This window comes from Podarcis tiliguerta (genome assembly GCF_965153285.1).
Source record: "Podarcis tiliguerta genome assembly, chromosome: 4".
NCBI lineage: Eukaryota > Metazoa > Chordata > Lepidosauria > Squamata > Lacertidae > Podarcis > Podarcis tiliguerta.
The window spans coordinates 42,668,040-42,695,427 of record NC_139537.1 but is presented as its reverse complement, the minus strand read 5'-3'; the positions used below and the strand labels follow the sequence as shown (position 1 = coordinate 42,695,427).

Below are 27,388 nucleotides of genomic sequence, written 5' to 3'. Positions count from 1 at the left end.
CAGCTTTCTGTGATTTCAGAACTACTTCACTTCAAAAAGAACTACAGTCATACCTTGGAAGTCGAATGGAATCCATTCTGGAAGTCTATTCAACTTCCAAAATGTTAGAAAACCAAAGTGTGGTTTCTGATTTGCTGCAGGAAGCTCCTGCAGCCAATTAGAAGCCCCGTAAGCCCCGTTGGACGTCCAGCTTCCGAAGAACGTTCGAAAACCGAACAGTCACTTCAAAGTTTCGATTGTTCGGGAGCCAAAACGTTCAAGAACTAGGCTGTTCGAAAACCAAGGTACAACTGTACTCTGAAGTCTTTTCTATGCTTGAGAGTTACAAAATAAACCAAAAGTAATGAAAAGCCTTTTTAATGTATGTGTAAAACTTTTAAAAATTCTATATTTGTCTGCAATTCAAAGAGCCAATGGGTTTATTTTAAAATTTAGACCAAACTGGCTTGCTATTTGCAACAGAAGTTAACAAAACAAGATTAATTAAATGGTGCTTTTCCAGGCACCTATATTTCTAAGTTTAAAATCATTGTTAACTGGAAAGTAATGAGCAGTCAATTCAAGTAGGCACTAATGCACCCTAGTTCTATCTCCAACCTTCTGCAGAATTTGAGTTTGATAGTTTGATAATGTTTTGGGTTCCAGGATGACCACTTAAAATCTTGACCTAGAACTAAGGCTAGTGGTGTCACTTAGGAAAACACCTTTTGACAGAAACTCAACACATGCTGCAATAAACAAGTGCTTGCCTTCACAAGACTTTTAATGCAAACCCTCACTGATTTATTGCAACTGGGCTGTATCACTTGACTTTTGAGCCATCATTGAAACAAAAAATGATCACATGAATGCTAACCCAAACCCTAGCATTGGCACAGAGGGCAGCTTCTGTCCCTGGGAACTCTGTGCACAAATTAGGCTCTGCAGTTCACCAACCCATTGTAAACCAGATAGTTACAAATTGGAGAAAGAGTAAATGGAAGACACTAATAAGAAAAAACCCCAAAGCACTAAGTAAGCAGACCCTAAAACATTTTCAGTACCTACCCCATTACTGAGTCTATACTGAAAAGAGCTATTTGAAACAGAAAAATATCTAATCTGTTGCAACATATCAATAATAATAATAATAATAATAATAATAATAATAATAATAACGACAATACCCTGCCCATCTGGCTGGGTATCCCCAGCTACTCTGGGCGGCTTACATCGTATATAAAAATATTAAAATATTATAACACCTCCCCAAACAGGGCTGCCTTCAGATGTCTTCTAAAAGTTCTGTAATTAATTATCTCCCTGAATGATTTTGCAATACAATTAAGGTCAAGAAGGTAAGGATTCTGTTGTCAGAGATGTCTGAAATCGCTGCTGGGGGAGGGTGGGTTGGTAGGAGTGGGGACAAAATGGCAGACAAAACCACTGCTGATATGCCAGCATGCAGTTATACTTCTCCAAATATCTTCAACACACTACAGTTATACCTCAGGTTACAGCCGCTTCAAGTTGCGTTTTTTTCGGGTTTCGGTGGTCGCGCTTTGCGTATGTGCAGAAGTGCCGAATCGCAACCCGCACATGCGTAGATGGGTAGATGCGGGTTGTGAACGCTGCGGGTTACAAACGTGCATCCCACACGGATCACGTTCACAACCCGAGCGTCCACTGTACTTTTATGAAGTAGAAGCAGTGCCTGGGGTTTTATGGATATGCAGTTAAATCATAAACATAAATGAAAATACCTTCACTTTAAGACAACACAGGCATGCAAAGTATGACTGCCCCTCTACTATAAAACATCATTTCCCCTCATTATATGCTGCTGCTGCTTAGACTTTAGTTTTGGTGTAAGACCAAAATTTGGTTGGTTTTTGCTAGTACCTATATTGATAGGGGTACAGACAGATCATATGAGAAATTAAACTCATAGCCAAACATTTAAAGTATTCTTCCTTTTACAGTACAGTGGTACCTCAGGTTACATACGCTTCAGGTTACAGACTCCGCTAACCCAGAAATAGTGCTTCAGGTTAAGAACTTTGCTTCAGGATGAGAACAGAAATCTTGCTTCTGTGGTGTGGCGGCAGCGGGAAGCCCCATTAGCTAAAGTGGTGCTTCAGGTTAAGAACAGTTTCAAATTAAAAACGGACCTCCGGAACGAATTAAGTACTTAACCCGAGATACCACTGTAGTAATATCAGGCACTCAAATCTGTTCCTTTACAGCTTACAATACAGTTGCTTGTCCTGTCCCCTTCTTTTAAAAATCCTAATACACACATTTTCTTTGAGTAGCAAAATAAAAGAAGCAGGAATAATAAAGTTCACATGCAAGGAAAAAGAGATAGAACGAATTTTATAGCCTTCAAACAAACAAACAAACAAACGTGCTTTTTATTGAAAGTTCCACAAGCCTCTCACCCTGAGAGTAACTCTCAGCTATTCTCAACGCACTACTGCATCTGTTCAGTTTTGTGAGAAAGCAAAAGTCCAATGTGTTATTTCATTGTTAAATTACGTAAATTAGAGAAAACCATAATTAATCTTGGCCAGCCTATGTAAGAGCATGGGTAAGAAATGTTGAATTAGAAAGAAGGATACTAATCTGAGGTCAGTGAACATATTAACTCCTTCCCACCCACTTTTCTTTATACACAGAGACCAGTGGGAAGCAGAAATCTCAAGGGACCGTATGTTAAAGGACGCAATGGAAAAGCTTTTAAGATGCAACACACAGTTGTAGTATGTGATTAAAAGAAGAAAGTGCTCACTATTATTGCTATTTATACAGCACCAGCAGCGTACAAGGTGCTTTACACAGAAATATAATCAGAAGTGCCCTCTGGAGCTTGCAATCTAAATTTAGATTGCATTGCACTTAGAGTGCATTGGAGGGGAACAACAAGGGGAGGAAGAGACAATGGCAGCCAGTGATGAATCTGAGCACATGCAGTTATTTGTACTTAAGCTTTGTGGGGATGAGGAATAGGAAATGAAAAGAAAGGGTTCATAGAAGATGGATTTGAAGGGAAAAACAGGAGGCAGGAAGAGGGAGGTGGGATCATGAAGGTCTAAGTATGTAATTGCGGCTGAAGGTACTCGAATTAGAGGTGCGGGACAATAATCAGGGGTATATCAGGAGAACAGGGAAGAGACTGAAGTCAAGGGATGCTGAGGACTTGGTGTCATGTGCCAAAGGGAAGCAGAAAAATTATCAGGAAGGAGCAAAACAGCAGCTATCTCCTCTCCAGGAGCTTGGGTGTTTGTCCCAGCTATGGTTTGGCTTACCATGGCGTTGCAAACCAGACCAAACAAAAAACCTACTGTTAATATACAAAGTAATAGAAGGTATGTTGATTGAACAAGTTCATCTATTTGTTAAGTTTAACTTAGGGCTCATTCTGACATTGTTGAAGACTTGCTACCCCTGCGCAGGTTTATCACATACTTTTGCAGTGGTAATAGATAGGGCATTATACTTTGGCTCCATTCCATGTGGTTACTCCCCACATCATTGTTAACAGTAGTCCTGCAGGTAAACTGCTTTGTATCCAAAGCATTGCCTAGCATTCAACTGAATGAGAAATAAACAGGATTCCGGAGTGCACATGGGGTGGTACAACAAATCACCTCCATAATAGTTTAGTTTAGATTTATTTATTTTTTTAAAAAAGAAAAAGCTTTAAACTGTGAATTGTTGCGGACTGTGTCATTTTTCAAAATCTGTACTGAAACCCAGGAGCTCAAAATTCCTTTGAAATAGGAATCTTGATCTATCACAAGGGTCTCAATTCTATTTATTTCATTATTCAATAATTAAACTATGAAAACATTCCATGCAAAAAGAAATGTGGAAAAGATATATGGGATTCTTTGAACATACTTGCAACTGACTATGTTCCCCTCACCCCAAACAAATAGCAGCAGCAAAACCTAGTAAACCTAAAATATGGGAATTGGAATCCAAAATGTTACTTGAAATAACTTATTTAAAATAACTTCTTTGAAATAACTTATTTCAAAATGCAAGACACAGTCAAAGGAAAAACAATGCCGTTTCAAAAATCATTAATTCCAAGTTAGATTCTTGATTTATTAGATTCTCTCCTCCCTAAAATTGGAAATCTCCAGATACTAATTTGGATTCAGACACTGTGGTTCAGGCATTCTTCAAATATAAATGAAGGGTTCTGCTTTTCAAGTAAGGTTTTGTTCTTTTGTGGATATTAAAAATGAAATACATTTAGTGGAAGTTAAAAAGATCTATTGACTTGAGAGACAGTCTTTTGAACAGCTTGGCAAGATGGTATATCTTAATAATGATTTAAGATTGATTCGGAGATACATAGCTAGGTGAACAGAATAAGAAAGTAGCCTAGCCAAAAGGTTTGCCTTCCATAAGAGATTCTTTAGCATTTGAAGCTCAAGTCAGCCAATATTGGCTCAGGCACTGAAACACTGTTAACAAATATAAGTGCTTGTCTAAGTGTTTGCAGCAATAAAACAAAACAAATCCCCTACTGAGCAACATCTATAATTCCTATTTAAATATCCTGCTGGAATAATGAAATATTTTGTCTACAGACAACTATTAGCATCCAATAAGATTCATTTGCCCATAGCACATCTGGGTGGTACTTATATTTCACAAAGAGTGTTGGCATGTTGAAAAAGAAGACCAATAAGGATATTACTGATTAACTAGGGTCAGTCATTATATTCTGAAACAACATGTGGGCTGCCAAGTCTGGAACTATCCTTAGGTGCTTTCTTAAAATTTGCAAAACACACAATTCAAATTAGTATCAGGGACCCACTGGGTGTCACTGACGAGGCCTTAAAAATTCCTGTCTGAAACTTTAAAGCAACTTACTTTGTGCACTATTAAAATACTCAATTGATATCAAAGATATTTCAGCAATGTTTGCATGCACAGCAGTTTGACATGTACTGTCTGCCAATCAACTTGGTTACAGTGGCTTAGAGCATTTCTTGTTACACCAAGTAGTCATATGGTAGAGCCCTCGTGGACGGAAGCCATTTCACATGCTGGTGATGAAATGCTTTCAAGCATCTTATACTGGCTGGCGTCTAGGACTACACACTTGACAGGAAGGAAAGATGGGAAACAGAAGCGGCTAACCAGTGTGTGTGTGTGTGTGTGTGTGTGTGTGTGTGTGTGTGAGACAAAAGTCTCCTGGCAGCATCATCATCACTGTCATATATCAGGACAGGGAGGGGTGACACATGGTTAGAGCTGCATGGAGGAACTGGTGAGAGAGCTGGATTGGCTCTGCCAGATTGTCCACACTGCCCTGACCGTGTTGTTGCCTTGCTTCTGCCCTACTGTTATGGGGAAGAGATTCTACTGCAAGGAGGCTATAACTGCAGCAACACCCCCTGGGCAAGCAACTCTTGACTGCACTGAAGTCTGTGGCAGATAGATGATAGATAGATAGATGATAGATAGATAGATAGATAGATAGATAGATAGATAGATATGCTTTATTCAAGATAATTTCTGAACCACTTATAATACGCATAATATATATATTGCAACTTATCAGACGTTGGCTATTGAATACTGATGTTGAGAGAGCATCACTGGTTGCCAGTACATTACTGAGTCCTAGACAACCTAGAAAAGCTTGCCCATTTCCTTATTCCTTTGCCTTATCTTGGCATCTGGTAGGCCACTGTGAGAACAGAGTGCTGTACTAGCTGGGCCCTTGGCTTGATCCAGCGAGGGATCTTCTTATGTCATTAGGATCTGCCAGAAAATCTCATCTGTCCTCAACAAGAAACTGTCCCTTTAGTCTGGTGGAACAGTGGCTATGGTATTTTCTACCTAATGATATCAGGCTCGCACTATGTGTAATGAGTTTTAGGCACAAACGTAATATTTCAGCAAGCCTTCTTATAAAAAACAATTTACTGTTTTTATAACCTTCTTGTCAGATGATCCATCCTGTGCTTTTCTTTCTCTGAAGTATCTTGCTTTCATTTTATTGTCACATTACTTGGGTTTCAACTAAGATTTTGTGCACCACACAGGTATATTTTTATACAAGTTTGCAGTATGGAAATGCACAACACAGTAAGAACTATAAAATAAAAATTCACATTATGGACCTCTTGGATAAAAGAAAAAGCCAATCTTTGTATGTGCATAGCACTGTAAATTATTAAACAACAAAACTAAACAAGCAGCAGGAAGTCTGCCTGGGATTATTTTCCCTCCAACAATCTCCTATGCAGATTTCCCTTCCTATACAGATCATCTGGGATTTAATTAAAAGAAAGAAGCACATTCTTCTAAAACAGTAGCCCAGAGATTTGAGAGTTATGTATACTTCACAACTGTTTTGAAATTTCAGAAGTTGCTTTAACTTATCAGAATTAAAATATAATATGGATGTTGGAGAACTCTTTTTTTCGTTTTCTAGATTTCTTATTCTCCATTCTTGTTTAGAAAACTACCACATATCTCAGCGAGGGAATAAATTAAAGTTAGTAAACAGTCCAATTTCCTTTATTCTTTTTTTTTTTAAAAAAATGTATATTAAAAGTGCAGAAAGCTGCCTCGTTTTATCAGCATGTTTTTTGAATGGTTTTGCACAGGATGCGTTTTATACTAAAGCTGCAGCAAAAGTACCAATACTATACTGAAGGATAGTGTGTTTCTAAATACAGTACTAGATCAGGGATGAGAAAATGTTTTCCTTCTAGATATTGCTGGATCACAACTCCCACAATCCCTGGCCACTGGCTATATGGCTGGGCCTTATGGGAGCTGGAACATGTGGAGGGGGGTCACAAGATTCCCCACCCATTAAAAAGCAACAACATGGTTTCAAAAGCTTGTCAGTTGCTATATTAAATTCTCTCTCCCTCTCTCTCTGTGTGTGTGTGTGTGTAAAAACAAGTAAGATGCGTTTACATCACTCATCTTTAAATCTTAGCCAGGAATGAGCAAATTGGACCAGATTCTGCTCTTGTATGTTTCTTTAGATCTGTGTATGTGTGTGATAGAGTTAATAAGATAGAAGTGTGTGTGTGTGTGTGTGTGTGTGTTTTAGGACCAAAGCCTTGGTTTCCACTTTTCCATTGACATTTCCTGTTTATGAATGGAAAATGGAAATAGGAGAGTAAAAGAAGACAAAACCATTTTCAGGCATTAAGCCTACTCAGTTAAAAACAATGAAGAAGGGGGGTGCAGTTGTGTCCGCTGCCCTCCCCACCACCCTCCACTGGCTCTCCTTCTGACCTTTGGTGTGTCCAGCTGAGGGCAGTGTGTGCCGCTGTTGTTGCTTTCTTGAGTTATCTGCTCAGCATGGGTTTGAGATCTGTGTCATGGACTCACCAGTTGCTGGATCTAGCATCTGCTTCTGTGTTATCCATTTACAAAATGGGGTAGATAGTTTCTAAAAGGATGTTGGACTAGATGGGGCTTTGGTCTGATTCAGCAGGACTCTTTTTATGTTCATTCCCCAACCTGCCATTTTGTGACTGGCTCAGGCCTCTTAAAATGTTGTAACAACTTATGGAAGCCCTACATCCATTATAAGGATTCATAAAATTTTAAACAAGTGGAGAGAAGGATTTCTTTTTCCAACAAATGAGAGAGGAACAAAAATTGGAGTTGGTAGGAGAGAAAGCTGGTCTAGACATTCCATGCTGGACCAAAGATAATTATTCTTTTTTTATGAGTGACCACTTAATGTGTTTTATAGGATACCAATAAAAATATAAGAAAAATTGCAATTATTTTCCATGTCCCTCACAAATATTTCAGAGCACAGCTTAATTACCACACAATCTTGGTTGGGGTTTTCCACTCCCCCCCCTTTCCCCTAGCTACATTTTAAAGATCTTGCACACAGCTGTGTTTGATTGTAGATAATAAAGGAAACTGGATCCTTCAAGGGAAATTATATGTTATTGCAACTTCTTCTAACTAAAGGAGCATCTGTGGCTTAAAAGTCTCCTATTCTGTCATATCAATTTAAACGTAAAAGCAGGAGAAAGGTTTCATCCAGCAAGGCAGTTTATTAAAAATTAAAACTATGTCTTCTGTAGCATATCTGGTTTGTATATACAGTGGTACCTTGGGTTACATATGCTTCAGGTTACATACGCTTCAGGTTACAGACTCCGCAAACCCAGAAATAGTTTGCTTCAGGATGAGAACAGAAATTGTGCTCCGGCTGCACGGCAGCAGCAGGAGGCACCATTAGCTAAAGTGGTGCTTCAGGTTAAGAACAGTTTCAGGTTAAGTACGGACCTCTGGAACGAATTAAGTACTTAACCCGAGGTACCACTGTATTATGAGCCATATGCACAGGGCTAAGTTTTAGTGGGGAATATTGAAGATGACTGCACATCACCACTGTCCATTCACAATTCCAAAAGCCAAACAAAATGCACAACCAAAATTTTAACGTCAGCGGTGATGGTGACCAGTGCAGCTGAGGGTTGTAGGAGAGAAAAGCAGCACAGCCCATGGAGGACATTTTACCTAGAGCCCCCTCAAACCAGGTTATGTTCTGAAGCCACATGACACCACCACCTGGTATGAAGCTCAGCAGGCCTGAGTCTGGTCAATGTCCAGATGGGTGACACACCTTTGCCACCACAGGTTCCATGACACATGAAAGACAGGATATAAATATAATAAAATAATAACAACATTAATAACTGTATCCATCATGCCCCACTGTACTCTGCAAGCTCAATGTGTAAAATTGCAGTGTGGTCAACGAGGATAAGTTTAGAAGGCAGGAGAGTTTAATGTATACAAGGCTATTGTTGTTTTGCACAGGGATTCCATTCCAGACCTCACATGCGTCGTCAGAGTGCGTGTAAGCCTTCCCCACCCATTTTCCTAATATCTTTATGACATTTTGGGACTACTTCTGGGTTTGGCACCTGTACTACCTTGAGGTATGTGGTGATAAGGGAGGAATTTAAAATAACAGTAACAACAACAACAACAATACTGCACTACCATTAACAAAAAAAGAAAGCTTCTGTTATTTTCACACAGAAAATATGCTCACTGCTCTTACACATCCCCACAACAGAAATATGAAACTTGTCAAATGAATTGGTTTGCTGATGATGTCATTGTTTGACATACAGTAATCTCAAAATAACATAATTTAATTTGACAGTAATTAAATGCCCACTATATCCCCAGAGAAAACCCACCTGTGATCACTCTGAAAGGCCACAGGATGCCATTCCTGCTTCGTGAATGCAGCTTTGAAAACATTAACTAATTGGCTGAAAATTCCCACTAAATCTGAATAATTTGAAATATGACCAGATAAAAAGGTTAATACTACATTTAACACACATGCGCAAACCTGTCCACATCCTCAAACTTATATATATATATATATATATATATATATCTATTTGCAGGGAAGTGTGATATGATTTGTCATATTTTATTTCTTTCTACCACTTCTAGGCTGCTTACAGAAAAAGTCTGTTGGACATTTTACAAAAATAAAATAAAATATATAAATATGATGCAATCCATAAACATACAAATAGCACAAAAACAGAGAACCAACATAAAACATTATCTAACAATATAAAAGCAGACGAGCATAAAATTAAAAACCAGAAGGAAAAAAAAGCAAACAGAAAGCAATTTCTGCTGAGATCTGAATGCACTGACTAATACATATTTGTCGTATTGGTATTAAAAGGATGATGAGGATGATGCTCCAACAAGCACTGAAGAAAGCATAATCTAGGTAACCAGGGAAGTGTCCCTGGGAAGGGGATTCGACAATTGAGAGAACACTATTGAGAAAGCCCTCTTCCTACTACACACTTCCTGTCTATGGTGGCTGGAGGCACCCTCAGAAAGGCATCTGATGAAGATCTGAAGGACCAGGCAGGACAAGGAGGGAGTCCTTTAGAAAACAATGAAGCCCTAGATTCCTTGGAACCAGGTGAACACCAGCACTTGGAACTGGAAATGAACAGGGAGCCAGTGCAGTGGACAAAACTCTGGAATAATGTGGTTGTATCTGCCATTCCTCATTAATAATCTTGCTGTCCTATTTTGGACCTATCTAACTCTCTGGAGTATTTTCAAAGCAGTCCCACATGTAGTACGTTGCAGCAATCCAACCAGGAGCTTATTAGAGTGTGGATAACGACCACAATGCTCTCTCTCTCTCTCTCTCTCTCTCTCTCTCTCTCTCTCTCGATAGGGTTTTAAGTATATATCAGCCAAAGCTGATAATTGTACTCCAAGGCACCAAGATCACAGTTACAATGATAGATCCAAGAGAAAGCTACATTCATTAGCTTTCCTTATCAACACTACACCTGCAGAAACTAACCTGGAGCAAGTATCGGTAAAGTGCTTTGCAATCCTGTCCTAGCAGGCTGAGGATTCTTCAGATTCCACTTGAGTGCCAAGTTGCATAAAGCTGCTCAGAAAAAGTTTATTTACCGGTATATGGCACTGTGCACATGCAGTGGTATTGCAAAAGTATAACTTCTTATTGCTATCATTACTATGTAGTTGTTTGCAAAGTTCAGCCAGTGAAAATGCAGTGGCCAGACTGGTTTCTGAAATCAGCATTCAATGTCATATTTTTTTGTTTTGTTTTGTCCCATCTGCCACTGGCTTCCAGTTTATTTCAAAGCGTAATTCAAAGTGTTGGTTCTTCCCAACAACATCCTAAATGGTTTGGAGATTTGAAGTACTCTGAAGCTATAATAATAATAATAATAATAATAATAATAATAATAATAATAATTGTACCCCGCCCATCTGGCTGGGTTTCCCCAGCCACTCTGGGCGGCTTCCAACAAAGATGAAAAATACACTAAAATGTCACATATTAAAAACTTCCCTGAACAGGGCTGCCTGATGGGGTTTTCTCTACAATCAAGCAGTATATAAATTTTATTAAATAAATAAACAATAGCAAATAATCTCTCCGTTTAACGTGTTGTTTTAAGTGCTTTCCATGTTGACCCAAGCTCCAAAATCCTGGGAAATTACTGCTGTCTTCAGCCAACACATTCTATAAACATGATGAGTGAAGAGACTCTAAATTCAACTTGGCATATTGCATTCAAGAGGAAGAACGAACAAACAGGAATATTTTTTTTGGGGGGGGGGAGAGGATATTCTGAAGAATTATTTCAGGAAAAATGAAATAATCCTATTTTTTCAAGAGCCATCTTAATGAAGTGAATAGCATACACAACTATTCTTAAATGCCATGTTTTATAATGAGTATCTCGCACAAGTTATTTATACTTACTTTGCGTAGTCAAAAAGTCGGCTATCCCACAATGCATGTGTTCCTCTAGGACCAGAGTGGAAAAATGCATCATCTGTGCCATCAAATTTGTTCAGGCCATCCTCAGAATTCTTTGATGCATGGCTGTGTACAACATCCAGCAAGACAGTAATTCCCATTGAGTGGGCCACATCAATTAGTTCCTTCAAGTCATCTGGAGGTCCATAACGGCTAAAATGTTGAACATTGAACGTTATTGGTTTACTATGCACTAGAATCATATATACTTGCTTAGTGGTGGCACATATGCTTTGTGTGTATGAGGTTTTTTAACATTTCTTGTTCAAATGGTCCTAGGTAGCAAGGGTGAGATAAGCTCTTTCAAAGATGCTACCAATCAAAGAGGCAATCCCAGGCCTTGGAAGGCTTGATTCAGTAGAGGGAGGTAGCTTTTTTACTCCCTGCACAGGTTGGCACACAGCAGACGCTTGAGACTTAGAACAGAAAAAAGAGGGCAAATCACTTTCCCTTGTTCAGGCTTAAAGAAATGAAAGCCAATTTGTCTTGACATGGGTGCTGTGAGCATGTATAAGATAACGACTGCAAAGCACTTCAACACAGTGAAGTACCTTATAAATGGAAAGACTGAAGTTTTAATTCGCATCACTTCTCAGGCATTTCAGGAAGAAATTATGGCAGGAATTCAACTTTGTAGTCTTCTGATCTAGAGGACTGGTTTATTCTGCCCACGTGAAATATTCTGTCCAGCTCTAGGCACCACAATTTAAGGAGGAGATTGACAAGCTGTAATGTGTGCAGAGGAGGGCAACCAAGATGATCGAGAGTCTAGAAAGCAAGCCTTATGAGGAACAGTTGAGGGAGTTGGGTATGTTTCGCCTAGAAAAGACAAGACTGAGAGGAGATATGATGGCCATCTTCAAATATCTATCCGGCTGTCATGTGAAGGATGGAGCAAGCTTGTTTTCTCCTATAGACATGTAACTGGGAAGAGAGCAGGGGAAGAAGACAATGCATCTCCATTCCCCCATCCCAATTGAAAACAGAGAAGGATCAACTCTGTAGAATGCTCCTTCTTTGCAGGGAAGCTGCTTGTGAAGGAGCATCCAGCACCCTGCATGATGCCTGCACACAACAGTTGTTGCACCGAGGCATTGATTCTGCAGCATGTTTCTTCAAGGACAGGACAGCAGGCAGGAAGGAGATTCAGAGAGAACCAAGCTCGTACCTTCTCCTGGGAAAATACAGCTGGTGGTCAGGGAGGTCTTGGCTTTTTGTGGGGTTTAGCCACCCTCTAATACCCCAATAATGCTCTATGCCACCCACAGCAATCCATAGCTGCCCAAACTCAACTGTGACAATGTCCAAATCCCTCTGAAAGGCCCAATATTTGGCTTGGGGCTTGGCTGTATCTGGTGCAGAATCCTAGTGTCTATACACACCTCTTTCCTCTGCTCAGACAAGCAAAAGGCATTGTTTGTTTGTTTGTTTGATTGATTAATTTCTTACCCACCTGGAAGGTCTTAAGGCAGGTTACAACAATTCAAAATTCTATATTAAAAACAGTTTAAAACAAATTACAATCATGGCAATATGGTGAGTTTGGAAAATGTCTATCTCAGGTGTCAATGGCCAAGGCGTTATCAATGTTAACAGAGTTAAAGGACAGATTATAGCCAGAAATAATCCACTCAGCATACCAAGCTGAAAGAGTTGAAATGCATTTTTAAGTTCTCTAACTTACGTAATTTATGTCATATATGTGTAGTACTTATTTGGTCTGAAATTGTATCACAATTTAAAATCAAATAAAAACTACACATATACAGCAACAACCATATATTTATTATTTGTGTTATATGATGAAGGGCGAGTAATAAAGATAATAAATTATTATGATGATACATCATCATGGAAGCTGCTTTTCCATGGTTTAAAAGCCTTTTAATCAGTTGGCTCTTACTGGAAAAAAAATAATGATTCAAAGGAAACTTTCAAGCAATAAAGTAGCCAGATCTATAAAGCCGATTGCTGTATCAAGCAGATTCCAAATATGTGTAATGAGATTATACCAACTCAGGATGTAGGTATTTCACAGCTGAGTGCAGCTACTGAACAACTGAATGCAAAACAATTTCCTACATTTGTGAAGCTAGAATATAAAAGGCGAAATGCACTTCCAAACGTATATATATAGCCTCCAGAAGATTTGACTCAATTTTGCCTCACTGACTGTTAGGCCTATCTGAAAACTTGCTTTTTGAAAACACCCAAAAATGTTGGAAAACAAAAGTAAACTCATGAGACATAAAAAAACTTTAGCATACCTGGATGCTGCAAAAAAGCTTGTAATCTGATAACCAAAACTAGCGTAGTAAGCATGTTCCATCACAGCCATCAACTGAATGCAATTATATCCTGTTTTTCCAAAAAGAAGAAGGAAGAAACAAAATTTCATTCATGGTTGTTGTCATTTGTACAAAGTGTCTGGCCTACAAGATATTCATTTTAGCTAAAAGACACATTGCATTTAGCCAGAAAAAGATAATTTAGACAATATGTTATGAGCAAACCTACCAAAATAAAGCCTACGGGAGACATGACTTCCCAGCCATACTGGGAAGGTTGATTTCTCAAGCACTGAAAGATTAGCCTTTTAAGTACATAATATGCAAATATAATCATAATTTGACTTTAGAATATTAACTATGCCAATCTGCATGTCCTGAACTTCAACTGCACTTTTGATATTTACACTGTTGATCATAAAAAGAAAAAGAGTAACCGACTATGCGCATACAAAACCTTGCGCTTTCCTTAATGTTTCAAACATGCACCATTTCTATCTAATCGTTAACATATTTTTCTCCAAATTCATTTCCCTCAAGGAATCTCTCTAAAAGAACAAACATTAAAGCAATGGAATTTTGCTTTGAAGCTTACTGAAGGAGCTGAGGACCAAAGGAAAAGAAAAACCTTTCTTTTTGTCCCTTATCCAACCCAAAATGTTTTTCTGTGATATTAAGTGAAGGAAATCTGAAGGGAAAAGTACAGTTTAATGATGAAACCGCCAGCACTTAAAACAAATCTTTTACTAAGCTAACTTTTATGTCAGCAAATAAATGCCCCTTCAGCCACCAAGCAAGGATTATAGGCAAAGGATAACCTTCAGATCTGTTTGAAACTCTGTGGAAGCCAGAGTTTCTCTTGATTCTTAGTTTTCACTAAAATCTTTGACATGTCACTTAACCTGCACCTCAAAATTTTCATAATGTTTACTTAATTACTTATTTTTTCTTTTGCCCTCAAATCAGATGTGAGAGATGGGTAGTATCCGCTTAGTTAACTTAGCTTGCAACCCTCAACACCTGAGCTACAGAGAAAGTGACATTGAAGAAAGTGGAGCTTTCTTCAAGGAAAAAAACAGCTAACAAACCTTCTAAATCAAACTAAAGTTCATCCATACTGGCAAACACCAGACACCAGATGTTTATGGAAAGCCTAAAAGCAGGGCATGAGGACAACAGCTTTCATAAATTTATCCCTTTGAAAGCTGGTTGAGATGGTGACCATTATTACATCTTGTGGGAACAAATTTCTAGTTTGACCACACACTTTGTGAAGAAATGCTTCCTTCATTGTCTGTCCTGAATCTCGCACTGTTCAGCTTCATTGGATGACTCCAGGTTCTAGTACCATGAGTGAGATCTAAAAGCTTATTTACTTTCTCCATGCCATGAATAAATTTATAGACTATTTATGCATAACTGCTGCATACTGGATTGATGTCATATGGTACACACCGTTGCATGTGTGGGACAAGGCCCACTCATGCAACGGAAGAGGTATAGAAGGCCCAGAGAGAGCACAGAGGGAGCAGATCACATTACCCATGTACATGCCCCATTTTGCTCTACATTGAGTACGAAAGGGGTCTTCTAGCCCATGACTTCAAGACCCCTTTCCTAGTCAATCTCTAATTGCTCAGGTCCTACTAGTATAAATGCAAAGTTTGGATTTTTGTTTAAATGTGCATTACCTGACAAATAATTACACTGAGCCATGCAGATATTGGTGGGAATCATAAGACCAAAATGTGACACCAACTTTGCACCAGTTGCACTGTTTTTTGGTCCATTTCTGGGTCAAATTCAAAGTGCTGGTGTGAACCTTTAAAGCCCTTAATGTTTAGGTGTGATGTTACCTAAACAAGCATCTGGATAGAGAGGTACATTCTGTCTTGCTGAGATTGCACTGAACTGTGCACTATCTGTGGCTAGAAGAGTGTTTCCCAGCAGAGGTTGATATGCCAAATATGACCCTAACTAGAGATACTGAACTTTGTCTAGGTCACCTTCAGGCTAGTCTAATGCAATCTGTTCTATGTGGGTCTCCCTTTGAAGATGGTCCCAAAACTCTAATTAGGGCAGAATGCTGCTTCTCAGTTGCTGGTGGGAACAAGATCAGGACATGTAATGCCAATTTGTACCAGTGGTACCAGATGCTGGTTTTGAACTTTAAAGCCTTAGCAGTCTGGAACAACAATTCCTGAAGAACCACATACACCAATATGAGTCTGGCTGCATATTTAGGTCTGCAGCAGAAGCTCTGCACATTTGGCTGGCTATTTAGGAGATTCAGCTGGTGAGTACAAGAAACAAGGCCTTTAAAATCTCTCTTCTTTGGAACACTTTATCCTAAAGGTTATTCTCAGAATTGGCCGTTTGAGTAGCAACTAATTTGTTGGTAATTTATACTGATGTCTGTAAACTCTTTTAACTGGCCTAGGTATTGTTAACATTGTTGCTATGCATTGTTTTATGATGTTCTGAATTGCCCTGGGTGGGCTATGCTCAGAAGGACTGTATACTAATTATTTTGGCATACATATTTTGACATTTCAATCAACAGTGAAAAATCAATTTTCAATATCATTTCCCCTTTATTTTTGCTGGGGCACTGATGTGTTTCTATTTCCTAATATTGAGTATTCACTTGTAAAATTGGGTTTATATTAGTATTTAAAAATGCTTTAAAAACTGCCTCTAAAAGAATTATTTTAAAACTTTCTTCACTTCAGTAGTTCTGAATACAGAAGTACAAACCTTTTCTGTTCTGTATTACTTAGTTTATACATGACTATTTTCATTTTATTGTTTTCTTGGCAACTAACCCATGCATCCAGCTATAAAATAGTTTTAGAAAATAGTTTTAGAAATGCATGTTTAAAATGTCTTTTTATATCTAGCTTTAAGAAAATGCTTGCTCCTTTACAGATGTACTAAAGAAAAATTAGCTACTTTGCTTGCAACAATGCAGTGACGCAGAGATGCAGGATGATACATGCAATTAGATTAATAATTTGAAATACGAGTTTTATTTCTGGTTGTTGTACTCCACAAATAAATGATCTAAACACTATAAAAAGCACTCATCCACATGAGGATTTCAGTCCCTTTTAAAAAAATATAAAACCTTTAGTTCAGTACAAAAGAATGTTCAGCACACTAAAATACATTGCTATGATGCATTAAATATCAATACGGAGACAATCCACAGACTCTCGAAATGAGCTTTTCTAATAAAAGCACAGGGCTCATTAAAAATTTATCTCAGAAGAAGCCTCAGATATTACTTACCAAGATCCTTGACTTTCGGAAGTACATTGTGTGTGAAGTTTTTATATGAAGCTATTTTCCCTTCAGGGGAAGCAATTCCCACATGAGATTCATAGATCCTTAAGCTTTTAGGCTTCTTAGGAACAGGATGTCTCCGCTGCACAATGGAAAAATGATTTGGGAATAAAAATGTGAGAAGCTGTCAGTTATATTAGACAAGAACTGGTAATCTGAACCAGCACATTCACTTTAAGATAAATGCAGCTGTTATATAACAAATCACATAAATTCGTAGGGTGGGGGGGGGGGGAGACAACTTCAGTCTCAAGACTGTTATCATCCGTACAATTTCCCTTCACAAAACTTTCTCTTTGGTCATGATGATCCCTTGCCACCGACCGAATACCAAAATGGCCAGGATTAAGTGAGCTGCTTGGGTTCAGCCTTGAAAAAGCCTTTCCCAGAAAAAAAAAGATCACCAGCTGGAAGGAATGTTTCGTTTTGATTCACCTCTTGTGAATTAAACCAGGTTTGTTTGTTTTTCCCAAACCTCTCCTGCCAGAAAACCTTTTCCTTGTCAATTTGAGTGCCAAGTACCCTCTCTGTGTTGCACAGCAGTATGTGGTGTGATTTCAAGTAGAACCTCTGTTAACACAGGGCAGTGCGGACTGACCTTTAAGAAATAAGCAGTCCTAGATGCACACTCCACTGCCCATCTCAGGTGCTATTAATGGCGGATGAAAGATGGCTGTGGAACTATCGGCTGTTAGAACTTTGGTCACCAGGGAGACCCTGATCAGCTTCCAGGGAAAACTAAGGTTCCCAGCAGCTTGTTGGAAAACAGCTGCATGTTTTAAACTTATTTTATAACTATTGTTGGCAGGCACATTATCTGCTCAAAGTGTTGTACTACCTCCCAGACTGCTATCCCCACCCCCACAAAAAAAAAATCTCATCTGTGCTTCCTATCATTAAATCCAAAGGTTATTTTACTGAGCTTATTAGAAGGAATACTGCAGAAGGAACATCATGAATTAATAACCAATCTTTTTACTGCTGCAAAAATTGTAATTGAAGGGACTTGCATAACTCTGTAAGGCCTGCCATACCAGAGTGGGTTACAATATTGTGGAGTGTTGCCAAGATTTTCAAAAATCACAAAGTTTGTAGGGCTGCAACTTTTTATGCAGCTAACAACGTTTTATGTACTTTTGGAAGAGTAAACACAAATAGGTATGGATATTTATTTTTCAATTCTGTATGCAAATTTCTACTTTGCAAACAAAGCTTTTTCTTTGTTTATCAGTATCACTGGAACTGATACTTGATATATCTTATGCATACCAAATTAAAAATTGAATGCAATTTCCCTGAAAACCTACATACTTCAAAACACCACGAGTCCTTCAATCTCACAATAAGATATTCAATTGCTCTGAGTTTGTTAAATAACTTCTGTAATCATGTTGGGCAGGGGGCGAGGGAAAGGAATGGTAACTCAAAATACAGGGACATGCAAGGATTCCATTTGCATGCTTTATGCCTCTGTGTATAAATAAAAAAGTGAAACAACCACTATGAAATCATTTTTTCAGCTTTTACTTGTAAAATAGCATCAGATTCCAGATAGAGTGGAAAGCACCGGTTTTTATGTAATTTCAACCAAAGTATTACAGCTAACATTAGTCTATTTTCCAGCAGATCTTCCACCAGCTTACCTATTTATACAAATGCACAGACACAAAAAGTGTACCAAATTCATCTGCAGATGTGTGTATGTGGTTTGAATCACTTCCCTAACTATTATAAGGAAAATGAACACATACTCCCTTCTAATAAGTTTATCTTCTGTGTAAAACGTTATCTAAATCTGGTATAAAATGGCCCATTTTCAGATTATCAGAAAATGTAAATTTAGAGGAAACATACCACTCCCCAATACCCAGCCCATCCTATATTCCTAACATATTTAAAATAGCTTACTCTGTATGGGGTTGGTGGCTCCCAATTTACCCAGTCATAGTTCACATTGGCACCCTGAGTTACATATCTTGCCCAGGGTGAAATACGGTAGAGGACTTCTCCACTTCTGCTTTTGATAACCACCTAGAAAATTAAATATAAAAAGAAACAGACAAGGTTAAACTAAGGGGGCTGCTACAAAGTAGTAGCTTCACATTTTCTTCGCTTCCTCTGCTTCTCTGTAACATTTTTCAATTCAAAACATGACTGAAAAATATCATGAAGCGGCAGCCCCACAGAGAGCTCCACACAAAAAAGAACTTTAATACAAAACTGGTTATGGAGCGGAAAACCAAGCAGCAAGCTGCTGCATATAATACAAATTTGAAAATAAAAACACATGGATGTATCTAGCTAAGTATCCCCCCCCCAGTAAACCCATTGAAATAAATTAGCTTGTTAGTCATATCCATTAATTTCAATGGGTCTACTCAGAAGGACTAACACTGAATACAACCCACTGTGTCTGAGAGCAGACTGAGGTAACGCCTGGTATGGAGAGCCAGGAGGGTCAATATACTACAATGCCATCATCACATTGCAAGTTTCTCCATCCCTCAAAGTTGCAGACAATTAAAAGTGGGCTAGAAAAACACGCAACACAGTGTCCTTTAGGTATTTTACATTACTAAATGTTTCTGGGAGAGGTAACTTGAAGCTGATAGCAGCAGCCACATCTAATTCCAATGTACAATTATTATTTTTTACGTTTTCATTTGAAAGATATCTAAACTTACTGAACCCAATTTACAGTATTGTAACAAATCACAAAAAAAACCCAAATCAAAACAGGAATTCCTGGAGAGAAAAACCTGACATTTAGCCAAAAGCACATTGGGACTGTATTTAAAAGAAAGCTTGAGGTTCCAAAGCACACATTCATTCATTAGTTTTAAAGCAAATAATACTGCTTAATAATAAATAAATCAACCTCTAATCAGTTTACATAAAATAGTATAAAATATTCAGTAAAAATAGTGGTTGGTATTAAAAACAGTAGACACAACAAAAATAGAGATTAAAACCAGGATCTTGAAAACAAATATATAGAATAAAATTTAGGTTTACCTAAAGGGAGGTTAGCAGGTGTTGGTTTACACAGGGATCGTCTCAGTGCCAGAGTACATGTTGCCATGGGTAAGCTACCAAAACCTTTCTTAGCAAGTGATCCCTATCCCTACCTGTAACATATTATAAGTCTCACAACTCTACTATAGTTGCCTGGAGCATGCATTGAGAGTGAGTGACAAGACTCTGAGTGCAATGATGGGTAGGCTCACATTATGGTAGTGCAGTTCTCGCTCATCTCTTTGTTATCAATGCCCAATGTCACCACAGAACGTAGACTCACACAGAGGGACATCTATATCTTTGGGACTCTTTCTCCAGAATGTAACCAATGCCCAACTTTGGGTGTTTCCACTCCAGATACCAGGCAATAACTTTCAATTTGTTTACGCAACTGGAATGAAGGCTACCATCAGACAAACAGAATATTAATCTCTTTCTCTCTCTCTTTTAAGTATATGCAGTACTTTTCATCAACTGAGTTTTTAGTGAGTATTCTACTGAGCCAACTTGAGAACTTTACAAAAATATGGAAAGAAGACAGAAAGAATGGCCAAGATACAATTGTTAAAGCAGGTGTGGTCTGGAGGCAAGCAGAGAGGCAAACTGGTTGTAATTATCTATGCAGACTGAGGAACCAGGTCAAATCAATTGTGCAAAAGACTACTGGCTCTTCTGATTTTGTGTGTGCAATTTTATTCATATCATGCTAAGAAAACTTATGAGCAACCATTTGTGCCATACCTGTGTCTGCTCTATAGGCAAGCAAATAACAGGGTCATAGTAGGTCATCTACATTAATTATGCCAGACTACACTAAAATACCAGGTGAAAATTATCCCTAGGAGTCTAACATCCATGATTACCTATTATACCACCAAATACAGAATTTCAGGGAAAGGGCGTATGATTCACACATTTAAATAGGATGAGGAACAGCTGGACTCCATCGCACCTTTTTTCCTACAGAAAAAGGCAGTTTTTATTAGAACTTTTGGTTCACTTTATATTCTGTAATAGGAAACAACATACCATGGGAGGCACATTCATTAGGTCAAAAGCCAGAGAAAAGAACTAGGCTAAAGCAGCATGTTCTATTCATTTCCCACCAAGACCAATGGTTGATGGTGTTGGGGATTTTTTTAAGCCTTCATTCTGCAAAAAACTAGTGCAAGTTCTGACAATTGTATCCCAGTCCTATATTGCTATAGAGGAAATATCAGACTTTCCCATAAAATGGAAATTCTGTTTGAAGCAGCTGTAATGAGCAGCTCCTCAAAACTGTTCCTTCGGGGAGGGGGGATCACTAAGGTAACACAGTAGAATTGAATGCTGAATGTCATTAAGATTTGGAACAAGTTGAAATTATTTTCTCTTTTTTGCAATCTAGAAACAGGTCTTTCTGAAATCTAGTTTAGGGGAAAGTTTAATGTGCTTAAATACAGATATTGGGCCCTTGGGTTTCTCAGTTTAAAACTCCTGCTAAATCTTTAGGTTGAAATGTATTACGGAAAGAACCCCTGTTTTTCTCCATCCCCCATCCCTCAGGTTTTAGAGTTTAAGTAGCACACAAGAGAAGCACTCCTTAATTAAATGATGAAGCCAATATGAGCTGCCTTTTAAAGTGCTGTACAGTGAAGAATAAAAGGGCTTACTAGCTTGATCCTATACTAGTGCATTTCGAAGTTTCACAGAAAATACTCGTAAGATAAAAATAAAAAGTCTAGCTTTCAGCAAAGCCTAAAATGAATAACTGGCTGTTGTAAAAATGTAACACTCTCTCTCTCTCTATATATATATATGTGCATGTCTGCACATGAACCTTCCTACTGGAAGGAAATCCATATCATAACCCAAATGGCTTGCTAATGTTGCCAAGAATTGGGACAACTGACTCAGAAAATTCTCTCCATTTCCAGAGGGTCAGTCCACGTTAGTCTGTTGACAGCAAACACAAGATATAAATTCTTTTCTTTCTCTGCCTCCCCCTTCCACACACGCTTTGCAGCCTGCTTTGAATATTCTGAACAGCCAGTATGACATTTGAATTCTACATCTGTATCACTGTCCTTCCCAGAACAGGAACTAAAAATAATGTACACATTCTTATTTCCTGAAAGATAGAGTCCCAAACCACTAGGCTACGTCAACAGAGTCCGTTATGCTTCCCTTTCTTCCAGCAAATGCAATTTATAACAGCATTTAAATCATGTTTGCTGGTAGTGTTGCGGCCTCAGATTCAATCTGCTGGGGATGAATCTCTTCAAACTAAAAAAACAAAACAACAGCCCCCTCAGTCCGTATGGTTACCAACATACAATATTTGTAGAAGTCATAGAACAGAGAGAGAAAGAGAGAGATCCTAAAGTCTGAATCTGTTTCAAGAAAAAGAAGCAGCAAGTGAATAATAAAATGGAAATGATTATTCAGGGAACAAGCTTTTATGTTGAGGAAGCACATTTTGTCATTTGGAGGTAATTTGAAAAGGGCAACGTCTTTCTTCAACTGTAAGTGAGAAGGAGCAGGACTAGGTGGCCAGAGGCATTCTAAAAACTTCTGCGATGTGCAATGCAGCTTACTATTCCCAGGCTTAATATCACTTGCAATGTAACTCCTGGATAGATAAAGGCATATGAATGGCTAAACTATATTCCATATATTCAGAATCATTAGAGCACACATTTCAATGCAACGTACTTTCCATGCCATGTGTCAGTCGCTTTCATGCGGCAAAGCCAAGGGGTGAATAGCTTGCAGAACATTCTGAGGACATCATCTTTGCGAAGACATTCTAAGGAAGCCTCTCTAGTTTACTTATTTTTACCAGAAATGACCAAGTGGTCATCGGCAGACTCGTATGCTCTTCGCACTGTATCTCCTATATATTTTGCAAAGTTGTGTTTTTTCCCCTGTTTATGCTCTCTCAAGATATCATAACCAAATGTTGGTATTTCCTGAAACAAAGGAGCAGTTTTCAACTGGATGCAATTGGATAGCATTTTGAGAGTCAATATAGCAGACTGAACCTTTCAAACTACGATGACTTTAACCACTGATTTCAAAGCTGCACTGTGTTTTGGGTTGCCTAGAATTCCCCGATAACTCTGGGTATGATCCCCTTCCAGTGTGAGAGCCAGTGTGGTGTAGTGGTTAAGAGCGGTAGTCACGTAATCTGGGGAACCGGGTTTGCGTCCCCGCTCCTCCACATGCAGCTGCTGGGTGACCTTGGGCCAGTCACACTTCTTTGAAGTCTCTCAGCCCCACTCACCTCACAGAGTGTTTGTTGTGGGGGAGGAAGGGAAAGGAGATTGTTAGCTGCTTTGAGACTCCTGAAGGGGAGTGAAAGGCGGGATATCAAATCCAAACTCTTCTTCTTCTTCCTTCATGGATCACTGCCTTGCCGTGGCAAAGGGGCTTGAATAACTCAGAGAAGCTATGAGCTATGCCGTGCAGGGCCACCCAAGATGGACAGGTCATAATGGAGAGTTTTGACCAAACGTGATCCACCTGGAGCAGGAACCGGCAAGCCACTCCAGTATCCCTGCCAAGAAAACTCCATGGACAAAGACAACAGGCATATGAAAGTTATGAGACTGGAAGATGAGCCCCTCAGGTCGGAAGGCGTCCAACATGCTACTGAGGAAGAGCGGAGGACAAGTACAAGTAGATTCAGAGCTGATGAAGCGGCTGGGCCAAAGCCGAAAGGATGCTCAGTTGCGGATATGCCTGGAAGCGAAAGGAAAGTCCAATGCTGTAAAGAAAAATATTGCATAGGAACCTGGAATGTAAGAACCATGAACCTGGGTAAGTTGGATGTGGTCAAAAATGAGATGGCAAGAATAAATATTGACATCCTGGGCATCAGTGAACTAAAATGGACGAGAATGGGTGAATTCAGTTCGGATGACCATCATATCTACTACTGTGGGCAAGAATCCCGTAAAAGAAATGGAGTGGCCCTCATAGTCAGCAAAAGAGTGGCGAAAGCTGTACTGGGATGGAATCTAAAAAAAGAATGATCTCGATACGAATCCAAGGCAGACCTTTTAACATCACAGTAATCCAAGTTTATGCACCAACCACTGGTGCTGAAGAAACTGAAATTGAGCAATTCTATGAAGACTTCCAACACCTTATAGAAATGACACCAAAGAACGATGTTCTTCTCATTATAGGGGATTGGAATGCTAAAGTAGGGAGTCAAGAGATAAAAGGAACAACTGGCAAGTTTGGACTTGGAGTTCAAAACGAAGCAGGGCAAAGGTTACTAGAGTTCTGCCAAGAGAACAAGCTGGTCATCACAAACACTCTTTTCCAACAACACAAGAGACGACTCTACACATGGACATCACCAGATGGGCAGCATCGAAATCAGATTGATTATATTCTCTGCAGCCAAAGATGGAGAAGCTCTATACAGTCAGCAAAAACAAGACCTGGAGCTGACTGTGGCTCACATCATCAGCTTCTTATAGCAAAATTCAAGCTTAAACTGAAGAAAGTAAGAAAAACCACTGGGCCGGTAAGATACAATCTAAGTCAAATCCCTTATGAATACACAGTGGAAGTGAGGAACAGGTTTAAGGATTTAGATTTGGTAGACAGAGTGCCTGAAGAACTATGGATGGAGGCTCGTAACTTTATACAGGAGGCAGCAACTAAAACCATCCCAACGAAAAGGAAACGCAAGAAAGCAAAGTGGCTGTCCAACGAGGCCTTACAAATATCGGGGGAGAGAAGGCAAGCAAAATGCGAGGGAGATAGTGAAAGATACAGGAAATTGAATGCAGATTTCCAAAAAATAGCAAGGAGAGACAAGAAGGCCTTCTTAAACGAGCAATGCAAAGGAATAGAGGAAAACAACAGAATGGGAAGAACCAGAGATCTGTTCAAGAAAATTGGAGATATGAAAGGAACATTTCGTACAAAGATTACCATAATAAAAGACAAAAGTGGAAAGGACCTAACAGAAGCAGAAGACATCAAGAAGAGGTGGCAAGAATACACAGAGGAACTATACCAGAAAGAAATGGATGTCTCGTATACCCCAGGTAGTGTGGTTGCTGACCTTGAGCCAGACATCCTGGAGAGTGAAGTCAAATGGGCCTTAGAAGAAGAAGAAGAAGAAGAAGAAGAAGAAGAAGAAGAGGAGGAGTTTGGATTTGATATCCCGCCTTTCACTCCCTTTAAGGAGTCTCAAAGCGGCTAACATTCTCCTTTCCCTTCCTCCCCCACAACAAACACTCTGTGAGGTGAGTGGGGCTGAGAGACTTCAAAGAAGTGTGACTGGTACAAGGTCACCCAGCAGCTGCATGTGGAGGAGCGGAGACGCGAACCCGGTTACCCAGATTACGTGACTACCGCTCTTAACCACTACACCACACTGGCTCTCTTAGAAAGCACTGCTAATAACAAGGCCAGTGGAAGTGATGATATTCCAGCTGAACTATTTAAAATTTTAAAAGATGATGCTGTTAAGGTGCTACACTCAATATGCCAGCAAATTTGGAAAACTCAGCAGTGGCCAGAGGATTGGAGAAGATCAGTCTACATCCCAATCCCAAAGAAGGGCAGTGCCAAAGAATGCTCCAACTACCACACAATTGCTCTCATTTCACATGCTAGCAAGGTTATGCTTAAAATTCTACAAGGCAGGCTTAAGCAGTATGTGGACTGAGAACTCCCAGAAGTGCAAGCTGGATTTAGAAGAGGCAGAGGAACCAGAGACCAAATTGCAAACATGCGCTGGATTATGGAGAAAGCTAGAGAGTTCCAGAAAGACATCTACTTCTGCTTCATTGACTATGCAAAAGCCTTTGACTGTGTCGACCACAGCAAACTATGGCAAGTTCTTAAAGAAATGGGAGTGCCTGATCACCTCATCTGTCTTCTGAGAAATATCTATGTGGGACAAGAAGCTACAGTTAGAACTGGATATGGAACAACTGATTGGTTCAAAATTGGGAAAGGAGTACGGCAAGGCTGTATATTGTCTCCATGCTTATTTAACTTATATGCAGAATTCATCATGCGAAAGGCTGGGCTGGATGAATCCCAAACCGGAATTAAGATTGCTGGAAGAAATATCAACAACCTCAGATATGCAGATGACACAACATTGATGGCAGAAAGTGAGGAGGAATTAAAGAACCTTTTAATGAGGGTGAAAGAGGGGAGCGCAAAATATGGTCTGAAGCTCAACATCAAAAAAACGAAGATCATGGCCACTGGGCCTATCACCTCCTGGCAAATAGAAGGGGAAGAAATGGAGGCAGTGAGAGATTTTACTTTCTTGGGCTCCATGATCACTGCAAATGGTGACAGCAGTCACGAAATTAAAAGACGCCTGCTCCTTGGGAGAAAGGCAATGGCAAACCTAGACAGCATCTTAAAAAGCAGAGACATCACCTTGCCAACAAAGGTCCGTATAAAGCCATGGTTTTCCCAGTAGTGATGTATGGAAGTGAGAGCTGGACCATAAAGAAGGCTGATCGCCGAAGAATTGATGCTTTTGAATTATGGTGCTGGAGGAGACTCTTGAGAGTCCCATGGACTGCAAGAAGATCAAACGCATCCATTCTTAAGAAATCAGCCCTGAGTGCTCACTGGAAGGACAGATTGTGAAGCTGAGGCTCCAATACTTTGGCCACCTCATGAGAAGAGAAGACTCCCTGGAAAAGATCCTGATGTTGGGAAAGATTGAGGGCACAAGGAGAAGGGGACGACAGAGGACGAGATGGTTGGACAGTGTTCTCGAAGCCACAAACATGAGTCTGACCAAACTGCGGGAGGCAGTGGAAGACAGGAGTGCCTGGCGTGCTCTGGTCCATGGGGTCACGAAGAGTCGGACACGACTAAACGACTACACAACAACAACAAAATGAACCTTCTAGTTAAAAATAATTTGATTAATTGTGTTATCTTTTTCTAACATCATTCTGGGACCTTCCAGGTGTTGCGGGATTATTAACCCTCATCAGCTCCCGCCAGCAAGGGCAATAGTCATGAGTGATCACAGTTGCAGTCCAACAACAGACTCAGTGTGGTGTAGTGGTTAGACTGTTTGAACTAAGACATGGGAGACCAAAGTTCAAACCCCCACTCAGCCATGAACCTCACTGGGTTAGCTTGGGCCAATCACTCACTCTCAGCCTAACCTACCTCACAGGGTTGTGGGGAGGATTATATGTGGAGCAAGAGAACCATGTACACCTTGAGTTCCTTGGAGGAGGAAGAGGAGGAGGAGGAGGGATATAAATGCAATAAATAAATGAACACCTAGGGGGACACATGCCCCTTATCAATTCCTTAAACATGCAAAAGATTTAACAGAAACTAGAATTTACTCATTTAATCTTTTTCCCCATCTATGTTTTCCTTTGAA

The 27,388-nt window shown here is 39.4% G+C and overlaps 1 protein-coding gene across 3 annotated transcripts in view; it reads right to left on the bottom strand.

Moving 5' to 3' along the window:
• Nucleotides 1-27,388, bottom strand: part of GBE1 (1,4-alpha-glucan branching enzyme 1) — a 147,245-nt gene that overhangs the window by 59,132 nt on the left and 60,725 nt on the right. For all 3 annotated transcript variants that reach the window (XR_014510823.1, XM_083439249.1, XM_083439250.1), the window contains exons 4-7: nt 18,898-19,020; nt 16,936-17,071; nt 13,624-13,714; nt 11,300-11,509 (exon numbers count right to left, since the gene is read on the bottom strand). Coding sequence is in view for 2 of the 3 variants with exons in the window: in XM_083439249.1 (XP_083295375.1) it covers nt 11,300-11,509; nt 13,624-13,714; nt 16,936-17,071; nt 18,898-19,020 (560 nt within the window). In the remaining variant the exon portion in view is untranslated. The remainder of the gene's footprint in view (nt 1-11,299; nt 11,510-13,623; nt 13,715-16,935; nt 17,072-18,897; nt 19,021-27,388) is intronic.